Source organism: Gavia stellata, chromosome 15, assembly GCF_030936135.1.
Source record: "Gavia stellata isolate bGavSte3 chromosome 15, bGavSte3.hap2, whole genome shotgun sequence".
Classification (NCBI taxonomy): domain Eukaryota; kingdom Metazoa; phylum Chordata; class Aves; order Gaviiformes; family Gaviidae; genus Gavia; species Gavia stellata.
The window spans coordinates 13,508,366-13,524,513 of NC_082608.1; the positions used below are offsets into that span (position 1 = coordinate 13,508,366).

At 40.1% G+C, this 16,148-nt stretch overlaps 1 protein-coding gene across 1 annotated transcript in view; it reads right to left on the bottom strand.

The window, feature by feature from the left end:
- Positions 1-5,582: 5,582 nt before the first annotated feature.
- The window catches only part of CDH5 (cadherin 5), a 30,405-nt gene continuing 19,839 nt past the window's right edge, over positions 5,583-16,148 (bottom strand). The window contains exons 4-12 of the mRNA XM_009806976.2: positions 15,951-16,067; positions 15,017-15,181; positions 14,426-14,613; positions 12,416-12,669; positions 11,694-11,836; positions 10,738-10,862; positions 9,578-9,686; positions 9,046-9,291; positions 5,583-8,237 (exon numbers count right to left, since the gene is read on the bottom strand). Coding sequence (XP_009805278.1) covers positions 7,744-8,237; positions 9,046-9,291; positions 9,578-9,686; positions 10,738-10,862; positions 11,694-11,836; positions 12,416-12,669; positions 14,426-14,613; positions 15,017-15,181; positions 15,951-16,067 — 1,841 coding nt within the window. The 3' untranslated portion in view covers positions 5,583-7,743. The remainder of the gene's footprint in view (positions 8,238-9,045; positions 9,292-9,577; positions 9,687-10,737; positions 10,863-11,693; positions 11,837-12,415; positions 12,670-14,425; positions 14,614-15,016; positions 15,182-15,950; positions 16,068-16,148) is intronic.

Below are 16,148 nucleotides of genomic sequence, written 5' to 3' on the forward strand. Positions count from 1 at the left end.
GCTGGCTGGTCTGGGAAGGTGCACAAAACTTCCCCTTGCTGCCTTTTGAGCAGGCGGAGGCTGTGCAAGCAGGGCTGCCTGCAAACGGTGCAGGATCTGCTGACCTGGGTGGCGGCTTCAGGTTGTCACTTTTGCTTGGCAATCTGCCAGGACCACAGTTTTAGGAAGAAATCCACAGCTATTGTCAGCTGCACGTATTGGTGAAATGCGGTCTGGTTCTCCAAAGGAGGAGGAGGCCTGGCAGGTTGGGACCTGCATTCAGCGTGTGGTTTGCTCGCAGAGCCCTGGTTGCTGGCTGTGTTGTACACGGCATCTGTGGGAGGAAAGAGGAGCAGGTGGCGGCAGGATGGGGCCCATGTGCGTCGGGGGAGCAGATGTGTGAGCCCAGCAGGGTGAGGGGGCTCAGCTGCTGCTTAGGGATGAGGAAGCCGTGTCCCTCAGGCTAGTCTCTGCTCACAGAGAGTTTGCTACAATTTGCTACTTGTATGTAACATAACTTTTTGGATCAGAGGGAGAAATAACTTTTTTTTTCCTCCCCTGTTTTTGACCTACAAATTCTGTGCTGCTATGTTTCTCTTTCCTCCTCTCTCCTCATCCTAGCAAGATGTGCCTGCTGTCAAGGAGCTGTTTTGGGGCATATTCTTATGCAAAGTTTTGCAAAGTCACCAGGCATTCAAGGGGAGGGGTGGTAGTGGGTAGGGAGTGCAGTGGGAGTGCTGGGACTCCCAACCCTCCTGCCGTGAGTGCATTGCAAACTGTTCTTGGCAATGGCAGAGGATCAAGCAGAACGTTGTGTTTGAGGAATCGAGTATGGCATGGATGGGAGAGCTTAGTCTGTAGCATGGGAAAAAAGTAATTAAGGAGTGACTGAGGTGGGGTTGGTGAGGTGGTGTCTGCTGCCAAGTCCTTTATCATAGTGCTGACAACAGTATCAGTTGTATAGGCGCTCAAAGAGGTCTGTGCATTTCAGCTGTGTCATTCTGCCCGTTCGGAAGGGAGGCTGGCTCCACTGAGGGTCTCAATCAGTGCGGTGTCAGTGTAGTCCAGCACAGCTTGTGTGTGGTTATGTGGCATTGGGGGTGACATGAAATAAGGAGCACCAGGCTTTTTGCAAAACAGGGGGGATGTCACAGCTGCCACTGTGCAGAGAGGGAGGAAGAGAGCGAGCCTGGAGCTGGCTGTAAGAATGAGAAAGGAGAGACCAGGAGAGGCGATGGACTGAGAAGCAGCTGCTGAACACGGCTGTGGGAGGCACAGCAGATTGCCAGTCTGCACAGTCACTTACTCTGCCATAAACCTTTATCATAACCTTAGCCCAGTAAAATATTATAAACAGATTTTAAACTGGCGTAGGTGTTTGGCCTGTTCTTTGTGATTGACCAGCTTGAGTTCATCCTGAAGAGCTAGCTGCATACAGCGTTGTTTTGGGTCCCAAAGGTAGAGCCTGCCTCTCCTACCACACTGCACACTGAGACTTGCAGAGCTGGTGGATCAGCAGAGTTACAGTACTCTGTCTAGAGGAGTAGTAATAGGAGAGAGGATGAAGGCTGATTAAATTACTGATTGCAAATACTGAATTAAATCCACTTGCAAGGAGTCTTTGTTTTTCATGAAGCCATTAACCTGTAATTGTGTCACACGTGATTTCTGTGAATGCTTTCAACTTTTAGGTGGTCACTGAAAGGTTCTTGGTACTTTTTTTTACTGGTTTGTTTGCATGGCTACTTGGGAAAATTTTGTTGCATGGTTATAATATAAAAATAATGAACAAATAATGACTAGTGCATGTGTTCATACACAAATATACTCATTCAAGGCAAAACCCAACTGTTTTACAAGAGTCACTGAAAATAAAAATTATTTGGTATTGCTTGAGAAAATCCTGATTAGTAGTTGCGGTTTGGTTTGGAAGGGAAAAATACTCTCAAGAAGTAGGGTTGGACAACACCTTTATCACAAAAAACACATTTCAATGTCATATGACAATCTAGCAGGACTTAGTATTTGACTCCTTCTGGCGAAGAGGCAAACATGCCCCAAGTAGGGTGATCTGGACTGACGTTTGAGTAAAGGAGACATCTGGAGCTTGCATCCTTTCCCCAAAGCTACTCCCCTGCCCTTTATGCCCTTCAAAACAAGATCACTACTTTTTCCTTTATAGATTCCGTCTTTGTAGCCTTTCTGGCTTCTGGAAGGGTCTGAGTATTTTTGTGAAGTCAGCGTTGGAGCATGAAACCGATTGAATTAACTTTCTGGAATTACTAATGTTATTGAACAAGACGTTCGCGCGAGCTGATGCAGCGGAGAAGAGAGGGGGGAGCCAACCGCAAAAGCAGCTGCGGGAGAGCGCGAGGCGCGGTGGGCGCTGTCCTTGCCGCAGAGCTGGGATCGAGTGCCACCAGGCGTTCGCTGGTGGCCATGGCAGCCAGTGGCCCCTGCAGCGGCAGGTTTGCTTTTTCCTTAGTTCAGTTTATGAAACGGCACAGTACTGACAGCATTCACTCACGCTAAATTCCTTGTGAGCTTCTGCTGTTGCACTAGTGTGCATTTGATACATCTGTGGTGTGGGACATATTGTGTGCAGTAGGTCCGGCGGTAAAATCTGGTGCTTGTGGTTCCTTTCAGTTTTTTGGCATTTTTAGGTTCTTTAGGTTTGCTCTTTAAATGGGGAGAGGAAAGCACGGACAGCTGTTCAGAAAAGACATTTTAAAATGATGGAATTTGGACTCACATTCCGGTCTGTTTTCTCTGTACTGCCCCAGTTGCATAAAAGAAGTTTGTAGTGGCTGGACATTGTCCCAAGAAATACCTGCAATGTAGGAGGTTTTCTGCGGGTCAGAGCAGCAGATGGCTACATGATGCCTCCTTTTGAACATTTCCATTTGAGAATGTACTGGTTCGTAGAGGGCATTGCAGGTCAGGCCTTGAGCTGTAGTGAGGCTGCCAGAAGAGCTCCTTGGACCATTTGCAGTCCAGCTGTTACTGACTTTCTGAAAAACCTTATTTGGCTTATTTTTCAGATGTGATTGCCTGGTGAACTCTGCCTTGCTTTGTTCTGCCTGTTTTGGTAACTTCATTCAGAGCACTGGCTTTCAAGTAGAGGTTCCTTTTTAATGAGGAATGAAAGAATTGCAGAGTTTTAGGATTGATTGTGGCATTGATGAAAGGGTTAACTAGAATGATTTAAGAGAGTCTGGTGGGAAAGCAGGTGGGACAGCCCCTGGCTGGGGATAAGTACAAGGAAATGCTGTTTTTCCCTTTTCTTTCAGGTCACGCAGGAACAAAGTCAGGAAACTGAGAGAGGTCAGCAAAGATCCATGGGGTTTTATTGCTCATAAAAGAGTTCTGCTGGTTTTGTTTTCTTTTCCTTTTTCTGATGCAGATTAAAAGCGTGTCTTTGCTGTTTTGTTTTCTGTCATGCATTTTCTATGGACTAGATTTAGGCTAAATCATCCACTTTGATCTGATCAGACTCTTATTCAGTTCCTGCTAGGAATTGATGACTTGTGCTACAGTGAAATTGTGATAGCTTCTTAAATGGGAAAGATACCACCTTGGTGATTGCTTTCATTCTGGGAATCATGTGAAGGTAAAACCACAAGAGTTTTATTTCTTACTCCCTCAAACTTGAAACATTTATTTAAAAAAAAGTAGGAAGGGAGAATAGGTCAGGAAAGATGTTGATTATTCTTTTTTTCAGCCCTAGCCCCACCTGAAATATAATGAAAATAAGTATAACTATTATTTCTAGCCAAGTAGGATAGTATATCTGCATGTTTACTACCACCATGAGCATTTCTCCTGCATGTGACCTATGCATAAGAGTGAAAACATTTAAAATAAATGTATATAGGTGGATCTGTACTCTGAACTCTAAGCTCCAAAAAAACCCAGCGTGGCTTTACATGACTTGCTCACTACAGTTAGTCCTGGCTGGATGACAATACCTGTGCTTGAGCAGGTCTGATTGTCAGGTTGGCTGGTCCCTTCTGGTGCTATTCTAAGCCCTCGTTGCTGAAAGGAGAAAAGGGAAGAACCCAGTAAATGAAGAACAAGAACTCGGAAAAGACTTTTTTTTTCCCTTTTATAACTAATCCTCCTGTTTTCACTGGATTTGCTGTTATATTCTTCCTGGCAGTGTATCAGTAGTACTGGACTGTAATCGGATAATACCCAATACAATTGTTCTTTCTTCCTCTGAACAGTGGAAATTTGTTTTGATAACGGGACCTTAGCTCACCTGACCTATCCGGGAAGTGTGGCAGTGTGCCAGGTGTTAATACTCAAACAGCTTTTCATTGCTGCTTTGATACATATCACGGATTCTGATCACAAGTCATTATTTCATAAAAATTTCTAATGGGGTGGGAGTAAAAAACCTTTATTAAATGGCATGAACTTCTGCATCTGAATGTAATAAAATAATAATTTATGATATATTTTTAGGGATAAAAGATTAAAATGCATATTAATTAAATGAATAATGAAAACCTTTATGAGAATCTCTGCTACAAGTTGCAAGTAGCTGTTTAATCAAATTCTTTCTATGGAAAAATGCATTTCATTATAAGATAATTAGCACATCTATTGTGTTTTTAATACATCTTGTGCTAAAGTGTGTTTGATCAGGAGTTTGCTCATGGCAATTAGCAGTGAAGGAATTGAACTTTTTTGCTTTATCCCAGGCTTTGTAAATTGTAAGCGCCATATCTGGGGAAAATTGATGTGATTTTTTTACAGTGCTAGAATAATCTTGGGAATGTATTGGGGTAGGCATTATTAGTAGCAAAAAGAAATGGGAAGAAACTGTGCTATCTAAAGCTGCAAATTTAGGGGTAATTTTTTTTTTCCTGTCACAGGTGTGTACTGTTGTGTCATGTCCTATCTAAATCCTGGACTGTGAGAAAGCTGGAGCTTTTTGTGTACTACAGAGCAATTTTGTTTGTATATGTCTGTAGCAGCAGACCAGAGAAGAAGAAGATGGCAGGCCAGGGGCCAGGGTGGTAGTGCTGGGGCTGTCATCCTTTTTTCCCATTGAGGTAACACTGATAGACCACTCAGGTAGCGGGCATATGTGTAGTTCCCCCGCAGGTGGGTGGTGTGTTCTGACCCAGCGTGTTAGTACTTTCTGTTCTGCAGAGTGTCCTTTACCATTTGAGAGGAGTCCTTTTCCGGTAGGAAAAACGGGCAGGATCTCGGTAAACATGGTGGTTCAAAATCACCCTGATGCCCAGCTGCTAAGATACCAAACATCTGCTCGGAAATCGAATGCATCTAGTAGCACTGGCAGACACGAGTCCTGCAAAGTCAGAAGGTTCAACCTTACCTGCTGCTGAAACCAGGCTGCACTGTTGGGGCATTACTCTTCCTTACCCCAGGAGCTTTACTGAGAGCTTTCCAAAGAGTGGGAGAAAACTTCTTTTACAGATAGTCCTTTGGAGAACTTGTGTCTAGTCTGAGTTCGCTTAGAGTGTAGATACCAGTGTTTTTATGGCTGAGTTCACTGTGGTACAAAGCCTGGTGTTGTCTTCTGTGTGAAATTCATTAATGCACAGAAAATCCAAACTTTTGATTGGCTTTTATGTAGTAAAAAAAAAAAAAAAAAAATACAGTACAGGAATATAAAAAGAAACTATCCAGTGCAAACATCTTTATACAGTGGAAATTGATACAGTGTTCCTTAAAATAGCTTTATAAAACAGGCTTAAATATAGCGATTACAGGTAATACTATCTGGATGATGCTTACCAAAGTATTTTACTTACTACACTAAATAATTTCATAACTAACTATACCTGTTGATAGCCAATACCTTAGTTACTGACGAAAACTTTAAACTGTAAGTATTATTAGTTAGCATTCTTTATAATATACTAACATGTGGAACCTCAATAGCATACACTGTTGACTGGATTAAGCAAAACAGAGGAGAATGAACACATTAAAAATAAAACCAAGGCTGTCATCCCAAAATGTACTTCTTTTATAAAGGATGTGATCCAAAGCCGATTTGACTGATGGGCAGAATTCTATGTAGTTTTCCTTTAGTTCATATTTGAAAATTTGAGTGATTGTGTTATTGATGATAGTAGGCATTAGTGTCCAGCTGAGTATTGTATTGGACAACTTTTTACAGTAGTGAGGACTAATATGAGACCATTTTATAGTGCATTGCTGTTTCCTGCCTAGAAAGCATTTGGGCGGAAGGGAACGTAAATTAGAGATGACATGAATAAGTGAAAAGCAAATTTGTGAGGTTCCACTATATTGGTTTAGGAAAAAAAAAAGATTTAGTGTTATTTGGTTAGCTACCAAATTTAAATAATGAAATCAACTAAACTAATACATACAGGTCCAGCACAGATTTTGAAAAATTGAGTGTCTGTGTGGTAAAGCTCTGTTCCTGTTGAAGGCAATGGGAATCCACATTGCCAGAAGCCAGAGACAGGCCATTGTCCTAAGAGACCTGCTTTTTACAAAATGCATTTGGCTGGGTAACTTCTTGCATGGGAAGTTTCATTTTGTTCATTCTATGGCTCTTCATCAGGTGAGAAACTAAACACACGCTTACCAGGGACTTAGTAGTTGCAGCTCCAAAACCCTACTTACATTTGCAGTTCTTTTATGCAGACAAATGTGTGGATGTGTTGCATTCTGGTTTGGAAGTCTACAATATTTTCCTAGGTGGAAAATACCCGTTTTACAGTACCTGCTTAGAAAAAAATCAAAACAGTTTCACAGTAATGAGGCCCTTCATTTGTTTGTCCCTGAAAAAATACAATTGATTTAATAACATTGAATAAAAAACCTATTCAACCTCTTTAGAAATCTAGAGAGACCTATGTGGTCATCTACAGAGATTTACAGTATTGGAGTCTTGACATTCCCCTGATCTCCACATTTCCTGCCCTGCAGGATATGTTCCATTGAGTAACACTGAGATCCTATTTACATAAAAAAAACCCAAACAATTTTGCTGGTAGCTAGAGCAAACTCTAGCATGCCATAAAGGTGCCTGAAATCATCATCAGGCTATTAAAAATGACAGATGAATCCAGATTGTGCATCTAAAAATCCTGTCTAATTTTATCTTTAGTAACTCTTATATGTAGTAGAAGACTGTAAAGCAAGAATAATTAATAGATTGGAAAGAAGGAAAAATCATGTCTCCTTTTGAAAGTGATGGAATAATTTCTAATATTAAGTGATAGACCATATGTTCCTCCTCTCCTCTGCTGGGTAAGCATAAGCGTGGAGTACCAATAAAGATGTTAAAAGAGGGCCAGACAAACCAGCTGGCTGGAGATACAGGAGGTTATTCAAAACATTCCTTCCCAATGTCACCGAACCTCTCTGTTCCAGTGGATGGTGACCTAGAATGCATGTTGATGAAAACAATACAGGAGGAGAGGAATGAAGGAGAAACTGGGGACAAACCTGCTTTTTAAGGAGAAGTGTCTATCTGGATAGGGAGAGGAGTTGCGTCCTGGAAGACTCGAGCAGGTCCTCAAGCAGCAATTTTGGGGAAAGAACTGGATGTTAGCAAGGATAGCAGTGCTGGGGGAAGTCAATATACATGATCTGTGTGTTTCTTTTTAACCCTACTGTTGTCAGGCTTTTTTTCATGGCTGTTTGAAATCCTAGTACGCCTTGGGTGAAGAGCTGTGAATTCTTCTTTGGCCGTTGGCAGGCTCTTGATGTCTATCTGTAGTGGGAGGGGGAAAATTCATGGGTAATTTGAACTTAATACACAAAATCTTCATTTGGTTCTGATCCATACAGCTCAGCTAACATTTTAAACCTGGGTCCCCAGTCATTTAGAAAGTCATAATCAATATCTGAGTCTGAGGAGCCTGATTCCAAAGAACTGAGAGATTCTGCAATGGACTCAGCACCTTCGTAGCCATAAATGTGAAGCGTGTCATATGGCAGCAAATCCCTGTCATTGTCGGCTTCATCCTTCTTAACCTCAATCATCATTTCCATTTCTCCAGCACCAGAAGTTATATTTCCAGGAGGCTTTTGGACTTGTGCATATGGAGAGGGAACTGCTTCCGGCTTTATACCATTCTTGCGGACAGAGTTGAGTACAGATACATCATAGCTGGTGGTATCCATTTCACCACCACCTTCTTCATCGTAAGTGACAAGCTGCTCATGAATCTCTGCCACATTCCTCCCAAGACCACTCAAATCCTTCTTGTGTCTCTTTCTTAGAAGAATTAGCAATGCGATTACTGCAAAGAAAACTTAGATGAGCATGTGTAAATAGAGAAGTAAGGAAGTAAACCAAATTGCATTTAAGATATGTAACACAGTCTAAAGTGTTTTTTTTCCGGAGTGACTTTTTTTTAACACATACTTATTAAAAAAATAGTTTAAAATACTGTTTAACTGTTGGATTTGTTCAGGCTGTACAGGAGTTGTACAACTGACTCTTGAGCTGGAATCATAAGTAAAAATGCATAGTGTCACAAGTTCATTGAATCAACTACTGCCTGGAACTGGTAAATCTTTTAATGCCAGGCATCAAATGCTACTTATGTGGTAATTGCAAAGGAGGCCTCTTCTCAAGCAGGAAAAAATGTTGCCCTTTCTCTGATAGATCCAAATACAGCAAATAGGTACTGGTCCACTGATTTGTTACAGATTTATTTATGTATATATGTTCACCGCAATGTTTAAAGGGTTTCCGGACTAGTTCAGCCTTTGGAAACAGGAATCCTATTGTTATTGCCCCAGCACAAATTTCCTGTTTTATAGCTGCATGTGAGCCTAGTAACAGTAAATCAAGTATATTATGCATACGTGCAGTAACCCTTCCAGTGACTCAGCCTTTCCAATAGAATGAACAGCTTTGTAGCTGAAACTATGCTAACAAGCTAAATAGAAAGAGCAAGTGAAATGAATCAAATGGTTACAGTATTTCTGCCTTTGTGACTATTTTATAGCCACAAAGCTTTTGTAGATCTCCGTTAAGAAAAAACAAAACAGAACAATGCCCGCATTTTAAGTCAGAGAACATTACAAAAGTCACATACTTACCAATGATTGTGAAGATGCAGATAAAAATTGCCACCAGTGCTTGTATACTAACTCCAACTTGTTTAGCTCTTTCCTCACAAAAAGTGAAGTTGCCTTTTTCATTACACTTGCAGACACTGATGACAAGTGTATTTGTGCTGCTGAGCTCAGGATCACCGTTGTCTGAGATGATGACAGGCAGGTAGTGGATTTTGGCAAGTTCACGATTAAACTGTCCATATTTGACAGTGATATTAGCTGTGTTATCTGGAAGAAGTAATGACATCTAATTAAGTGATAATCTCTACCAGATTTTCCTTATAGATTATCAGTCAGTTGGTACATCTTCCTCTTAGACAGTGCCAGCCTTTAGGGAACCCAGTGAAACTTGGGTGGTAACAAACAACATTTTTTTTCAGTAAGTTAAGCCTTTAGAAATAAATTGTTACTTAGCTCAGCTAGGCCAACATAGGTCATTGCTACAGCTTTTCTCCCCTGTGTCCTAGTGTCTCACTTTGGGTAGCTGAGAAAATGCATTGCAGGGATACGCTACCGTGGTTCTCAACCAAGGAGAAGTTGCTATCTTCTGTGGCCAGGGAGTATTTGAAGAAACCTCTAGGTGATATTTCATCCTTGTCAGTAGCTGAAATCCTGATGATTACCTACAAAAATGGAAGAGGTCATAATTATCGGTAAACATTACCTCCAGTGATAAAACCGCGTACAGTATTTAAGTTAGAGCTGGGCTGTGTATCCTGTATAACCCTTCAGTAAAGGGCAGGACAATGATATCTTGTGATGCTCCTCTTCACGTTCTTTCAAGGCAAGTAATTTCCTTGTAGGTCTTCAAAAAGAGCAGTCTTGCCCCTTCATTCACAGATGGGAAGCAAAAGGGGAAATCTTGTGTAATTGAAGCATAAAAAAAGTCTTATGATCAAAGACCTATGGCTCATTTAAATACCTAAGATGGCTGTCTTCTGAAATGTTCAACTTACTTAGAAGTATGACTCTCATTCATTGAATGTCATTGAGACTGCCACTCCTGAATGACATGCTTGTTTTTGAAAACCTCAACCTGGGCTAGATTAGATGTATAAAATACAAAAAATGTGTATGATTATGTCCCAAAGGTATTTTAAAAATTAAATTAAAGGTGAAGTAATATCTTGTGTGTTCTAACAGAGTCCATCAAAATCTCTTAATTAAGCAAACATTACATGTATGGGCTAAATACTTGTGTCTGAGGCCAAACATCTAAAACGACAAATACTAACGCTATTTGTGCATGCAGATTCTTGCACTCTGATGAATACTACAATAATGTTATATGCAGCAACGTTTCTCTTAGTATTTTGAAATGGTTTCATTCTCAGTATCACATATGAACATTTGTGTGATAAAACTGAATTGCTAATTTTTGCTCTGCAAGGCTTGACTGTACTTCACGGTTCAATTGCTAATGCATGTACATACTTAAAAGCCTGGAGGGTGAGGAACTGTGCATCCCATGTGCGTAAGCAGATAAAAGTCAATATCCCAACAGTGTAAAGTCCTGAAGAGAGATTTCTGTTCACTGACGTTTTGGAAATCAGTGAAATGATCAGGTGCTTGGGTATGAAAACTGAGACTAACTTTTATTAAAAAGACATCTTTCGCTTGAGCTTACAAGCAGATAATTCAGGTTTAAGGGAAGAAATCTCCCTCCTGTCTCACCTTTCCTGGTGCAGCATTTTCACACACTCTGGGTTCCTCAGGATAAACAAGTTCTGGAGCATTATCATTTTCATCAGTAACTATTACATGAACTTGGGCATGTGATTCTCTGTCAGAAAGACGGCCTGAAATGACAACAGCAACAGTACAGGGTCTCTCAGATGTCTGGAATCTCAGTGCTGTCTAGCCCCCCCTTTCCCCTGTTTGTGTCCACCTCTGTGCCTCCTGTGTGACGAATATGGAGAATTTCTAGCTCCATCATTAATTTAAACTTTTCCTTTGACAGATTCAGATATTTTCCTAAAACTCTTCTATTGGGCTAAATCGTCAAAGATCTATGGGGAAGAAAATGGCAATTGCTTATGGCTTCCTGTTTCTTCACACTGTGTGGTATGGGATCCAGCATCGTTCTCTGGCACTAAGACAACAGGCACAGAACAGGCCATGTCTGTATTATTAAATATCTTTCACCCTCCAGAAATGGCTGGCCTCCCAAAACCGACTTGGGACTGGCCCCTGGGCCTGCCCTGCTTCCTGAACCCCGGCAAAGCTATGCGGGGATGCCTGGGCAGCGATGCTCCCTGGGCGGCAGTGCGGGAGGGGGATTTTGTTACTGTGTAAGTGGGTGAAGCTAGCTGGGATGTTTCTGCTCTAACCACAGGCTTATCCCTGTTTCCCAAGCTGCTTCCTGTCCTCATGCCCTTTGTATTCCTTGTAACAAACTGAATGCATTTTCATAATAGCTAGGGGCCAAATCTTAAAACTGTATTTATTTGACCTGTTTGTAGGTACTCATTTGATTTGGAAGATTATTGTGCAAACCCTCAAGCATCTCTTTCATTCATAGCTTAGTGGAAACAGGCTGTCAGGTTGCAGTTTTCCTTTTTGATAAGCTACAGTCCTGCTGTAAAGTTGTACACTGATTTCTTTCAAATAGGGAAGGGGATAGTACTTACCATCTTCAAGGATTTCCTGGGCTGCTACAGTGATGTTGTATGAGGAACTGAATTCTCTGTCCAGGGGCTTGGGAAGTTGAATAATTCCAGTATCAGATACCCTAATGTAGTCTCCATTAGGACTAGCTCTTCGTCGAATAAATCTGTTTTTTGTTTAAAAAGAGATATGTCAATGCAAGGGTGATAATACTGTGTTTCACTTCAGTTCTTCATAGCGGAAGGTCAGAGAGTTCTTACGTGACAAATTACATTAATATCTTGACCAGGCGGTTTCAGAATATTTCCCTAGAATTATGCAAGCTGTGAGACCGAAATATATCTGTTGGAAAAGTTCTCAGATTATTGTCTTTTGCTGTTTCAGAAGTCTATTTTCTTTTCAAAGGACATGCTTGAGAGAGTTATTACAATAAAAAATGTAACAATAAATTATAACCATGTAAAGATATCCAGGATTATGCATTTTCTCATAAATATGCAAATTTTTTATCAGTAAGTTTATGTGGTAATTACATGGGTAAATGTAATTTATGTTCATATTTATTGGTTACCATATATATCCATGGCTGCAGTGCCGGAAAAATCAAATTGGACTTTTTTTTTTTTTTCCCAGGCATGCAGATTCTGAAAAACAGGGCCAAAGTCTCAGTTCTTTGTCAAATTCTCGGAATCATTAGTGAATTCTCCATTTTAAAATAGAATTACTAAAGCTGGTGTCGTGTTACCTGATTTTCCGTTTAGCTGCATCAGGGTCGTGTGCCCAAACTGAACCAAGTGTTCTTATTTCTGGATCATTTTCCCTTACTTTAAATTCATATGGTAGTTTAGTGAAGACAGGAGGCTCATCAACATCAGTGACTTCAATGGTGACTGTTGAAATGCTCCTAGAGCCACCAGATTTAAAATAGCGAAGATCAACCGTGGGATCTGTTGCTTCAATGTCAAACCTGTATTCTGCTACTTTTTCGAAGTCCAGGGGCTAGAAAAAAGACAAACACAGATACCCTTCCTTTGGAGATGTCTAAGTAAACTTTGCATTAGCTATGTATGCAAATTTAAGTTCTGTGCTCTAATTCATGTTTGGAAATACCATGAAATTGCATCTTAGCTAGACTCTTGGGAGAGCCATTTCATAGAGTGGCTTGAGCAACTTCTGGTTTTGAACAGGTTCATCCAGTATTCTAAAGTTGGCAAGTATTTCTTGATTTAAATAATTTTCTTTTTCTAATTCTGTAGCTACCAAAACTTGTTTAGCTCCTTTTTCTCAAAGGTTGGGGACCAGATTCTCCTCTTCTTGGCTAGGCTTTCTGTGCTGAAGTCATTCGAGGCAGACTTCATAGCTGCACTGACTGATAGCTGGGGCATTTAGTGATAAACGGCATCCTCTTCCTTGTTTTTCCCCATTGACTGAGATTATAAAAGGAATCACACAATGGAAGGAAGGCCAGGAGCTAGGGAGTAAGAAATGCCCAAGTTATCTCTCTTTTCAAAGTTTGTGTCCCTTTGCACTGTCACCTGAGATTGTAAAAGCACTGTGAAATACACAGTAGTTAATTGTGGTGACTCTTGTTTTTCTCTTTCAGTAGACATTGCAAATAGAAGTGATAGTGCTTATCTAGCAGTTGAAATTTTATCTCACATGGCTGCATATTTAAAATTATGACATGTGGATGGCCAAAAGCATGTTACAAAACAGTGGGGTGAACTTTGCCCACTGTGTGTTAAAAGATTAGTTGATTCCAAATCACCCAGTGTGTGTATGTGTGGGGCCTCTTATTGCTCCTCCTCTGGGAAGAAGTTGCAAGTAATGCATTCCTCAGGTCCTGGAAAGACCAGGGGAAGGGCTGCATTTGGTGAAAGCAAGCTGCTTACACCTAGTGTGACCACAGCTGAAGACTTTACTGCTGGTCTTGGAGTACTTGGTACTTTTTTTCCTTAAACTTTTCTCTTCTTCATAATGACATTTCTAGTCTTAACAGTTACAGAGACATTTGGAAGTGAAAAACATGTTCCTGTCAATCTGAGGATTACAGGAGGTGATTTATAGTCCTCCTTCTCTTTTTTTTTTGCTGTAAATCAATGAAATCAATGAACTCTTGGCTTTGCAGTGCTCTGCATAACGCAGGAATGTCCCTTGTTCATATCAAGTAGGTCTGAGAATTAAAAAACAAAGAGCAAACCATAATAAAGGCTTTGGAGAGGTGGGCCCTCTTAAAGAGTTATAAGGAATTAGAGGGGAAGCTCTGAAAATACCCTGAGGAAAGTAAGGGAGCTGTGTCTCAGATTGGAGCAAGCGTCAAACTCTAAAGAACACTTTTGTAAGAGTGGTCAGGTGAACTTGTTCACATTTTCTACTTTGGTTTCACTTGGGCTGCAGAACGGAAAGATTCTTTGACTTGGTCATTTGGTTCAACTCTTAAAATCACTGACTTTTTGAAGCATCCATGTATCTGAAGTTTGAGAGGAGCCCAAAGTGTGTAACCTGAGTATCTGACATAGTCCCCATTGCACTCTACAATAATTCTAGATTTTCCTAGGACTGGCAGTTGAAATGGACTAGCAAATCACCAGCTCTTCTTCTCACAGAGCTTACAGAACAGGGTTTTCAGGATGAACATATTTCATGCTGACTTCCACACATTCCCATATTTTCCCGCTGCTAGTCCCAAACTGAATCAAACACTCTTGTTACACATGGAAAACAAAATAATCATCATTGTTACTGCGAGAAGTACCTTCTTTGGCTTAATGATTCCTTCATTTGTGAATGGATTTGCTACAATTTCAAAGGTGTCCCTGTAATCTCCTCTGACAAAACTGTATTTCGTATTTCTATGTTGTGGTTCATCAACATCTTCTACTTTGACTCTGCCAACTTCTCCTCCTACTGAAATGTTTTCAGGAACTTTAAAGTGAAATGATGCTGTTAGAAAAAAAAACCAACAAAAAAGACATAAAGAGTGTGTACATGGAAGTTAGAATTTAGTTAATTGTTCTTAGTTTATAGACATACAGAAAAATATTTCATTGAGAATTCAGCATTATGTATCTCTACAGACAGCACTTTGATGTATTTTTTATAAAAGTATAATTAATTCTCAAAATTGTCAAGATCTTGTACAAAGTGATGAAATTAATACTGATTTTTATTTTCTCCTCTAGGTGTGTGTCACCCAGGAAATGTAGCTAGGGCTCAAATACAGAAGACCTTCTGGATATGTAAGATACTTTTGTCCACTTTTAAGAAAAGTTGACTTGTGATGAACTCTGACATAAATTCATTATAGTTCTGTCAACCCTTGGTTTCCAAATGATACAGCACTTACGGTGTTTGAATACTGGGAAGTTGTCATTGATGTCGGTTAAAGTGATAATGACTGTAGCTGTGCTTGAATCCCCAGAAGACCCTGGAGCATCTTTTGCTTTAACAATGATTTCATATGTTGATTGATTCTCTCTATCTAAATCAGCCCTTGCTGTAGAAATCACACCTTTAAAAAAATAACATTGAATATGATTAGATTTTGCAGCATGTCCAACATCTCTTAATTTTGACAGCAAATTTTTTTCTTATGCCACACATTCAGCTTTAAGTAGCATTTTTACAGTGGTATTTTTCTAATGCTAGAAATGTTAGAAATCTTTCTATGTGATGGAATATTTGGGAGATTTTGTACAATACATTCCTTTAAACTGATCTTTGCTGCTTAGAAGCAGTCTAAGGATGTCTAAACTTGGTCACTACAGCATCTAGAGAGTTTGTCTGAGCACCTCGTTATCTGAGTTGTTTGCTTCAGAGGACTAGTATGGTTACAAGAGATACTGACATTATTTTTAAAACTGGGCAAAATTTAAACAAGAAAGTTTAGGAAAGCAAAGGGTTGAGTTATTGATTATTGAATGCTGCTTCAGAATGTATGTATTCCCTTACCCTGCTTGGTCAAAGGAATGGTATCTATGCTAAACTGAAAACATGAACTTACATTAGCTCCTAGTCAGTCTCTTCACCAGTGAGAAAAAAATGACCTTTTATCTTCTCATTTAGTTCACGGCACCTGATATCCCGACTTTATTAGTTCATTTCCAGATGCAGACAGTACGATTGTGTGAGCATGAATGAAAAATCTTTCTAGATTTTGGTTAAAATTCTATTTTTTAATAATTATCCCCCTTGTCCAGAATGAAAAAGGCTTAAAACTGTGTTTTCTTCAAAGTGTAAGGTAAAGACAAAGTGTAAGGACATTTGCATATCTGACCTACCAGAGTCATCAACTGTGAAGTATTCATCTCCTTTAATGACTTGGTAGGTAACTGTGGCATGACCTGTAACTGTTGGGTCATCAGCATCTACAGCTGTCACTTTGGTGACCGAGGTTCCTAGAAAAGGATTTTCAAACAGCATATTTAGTATAAATTCTGCTTTTTAACCAGAGACATGAAGGGAAATGAGTGATGGAA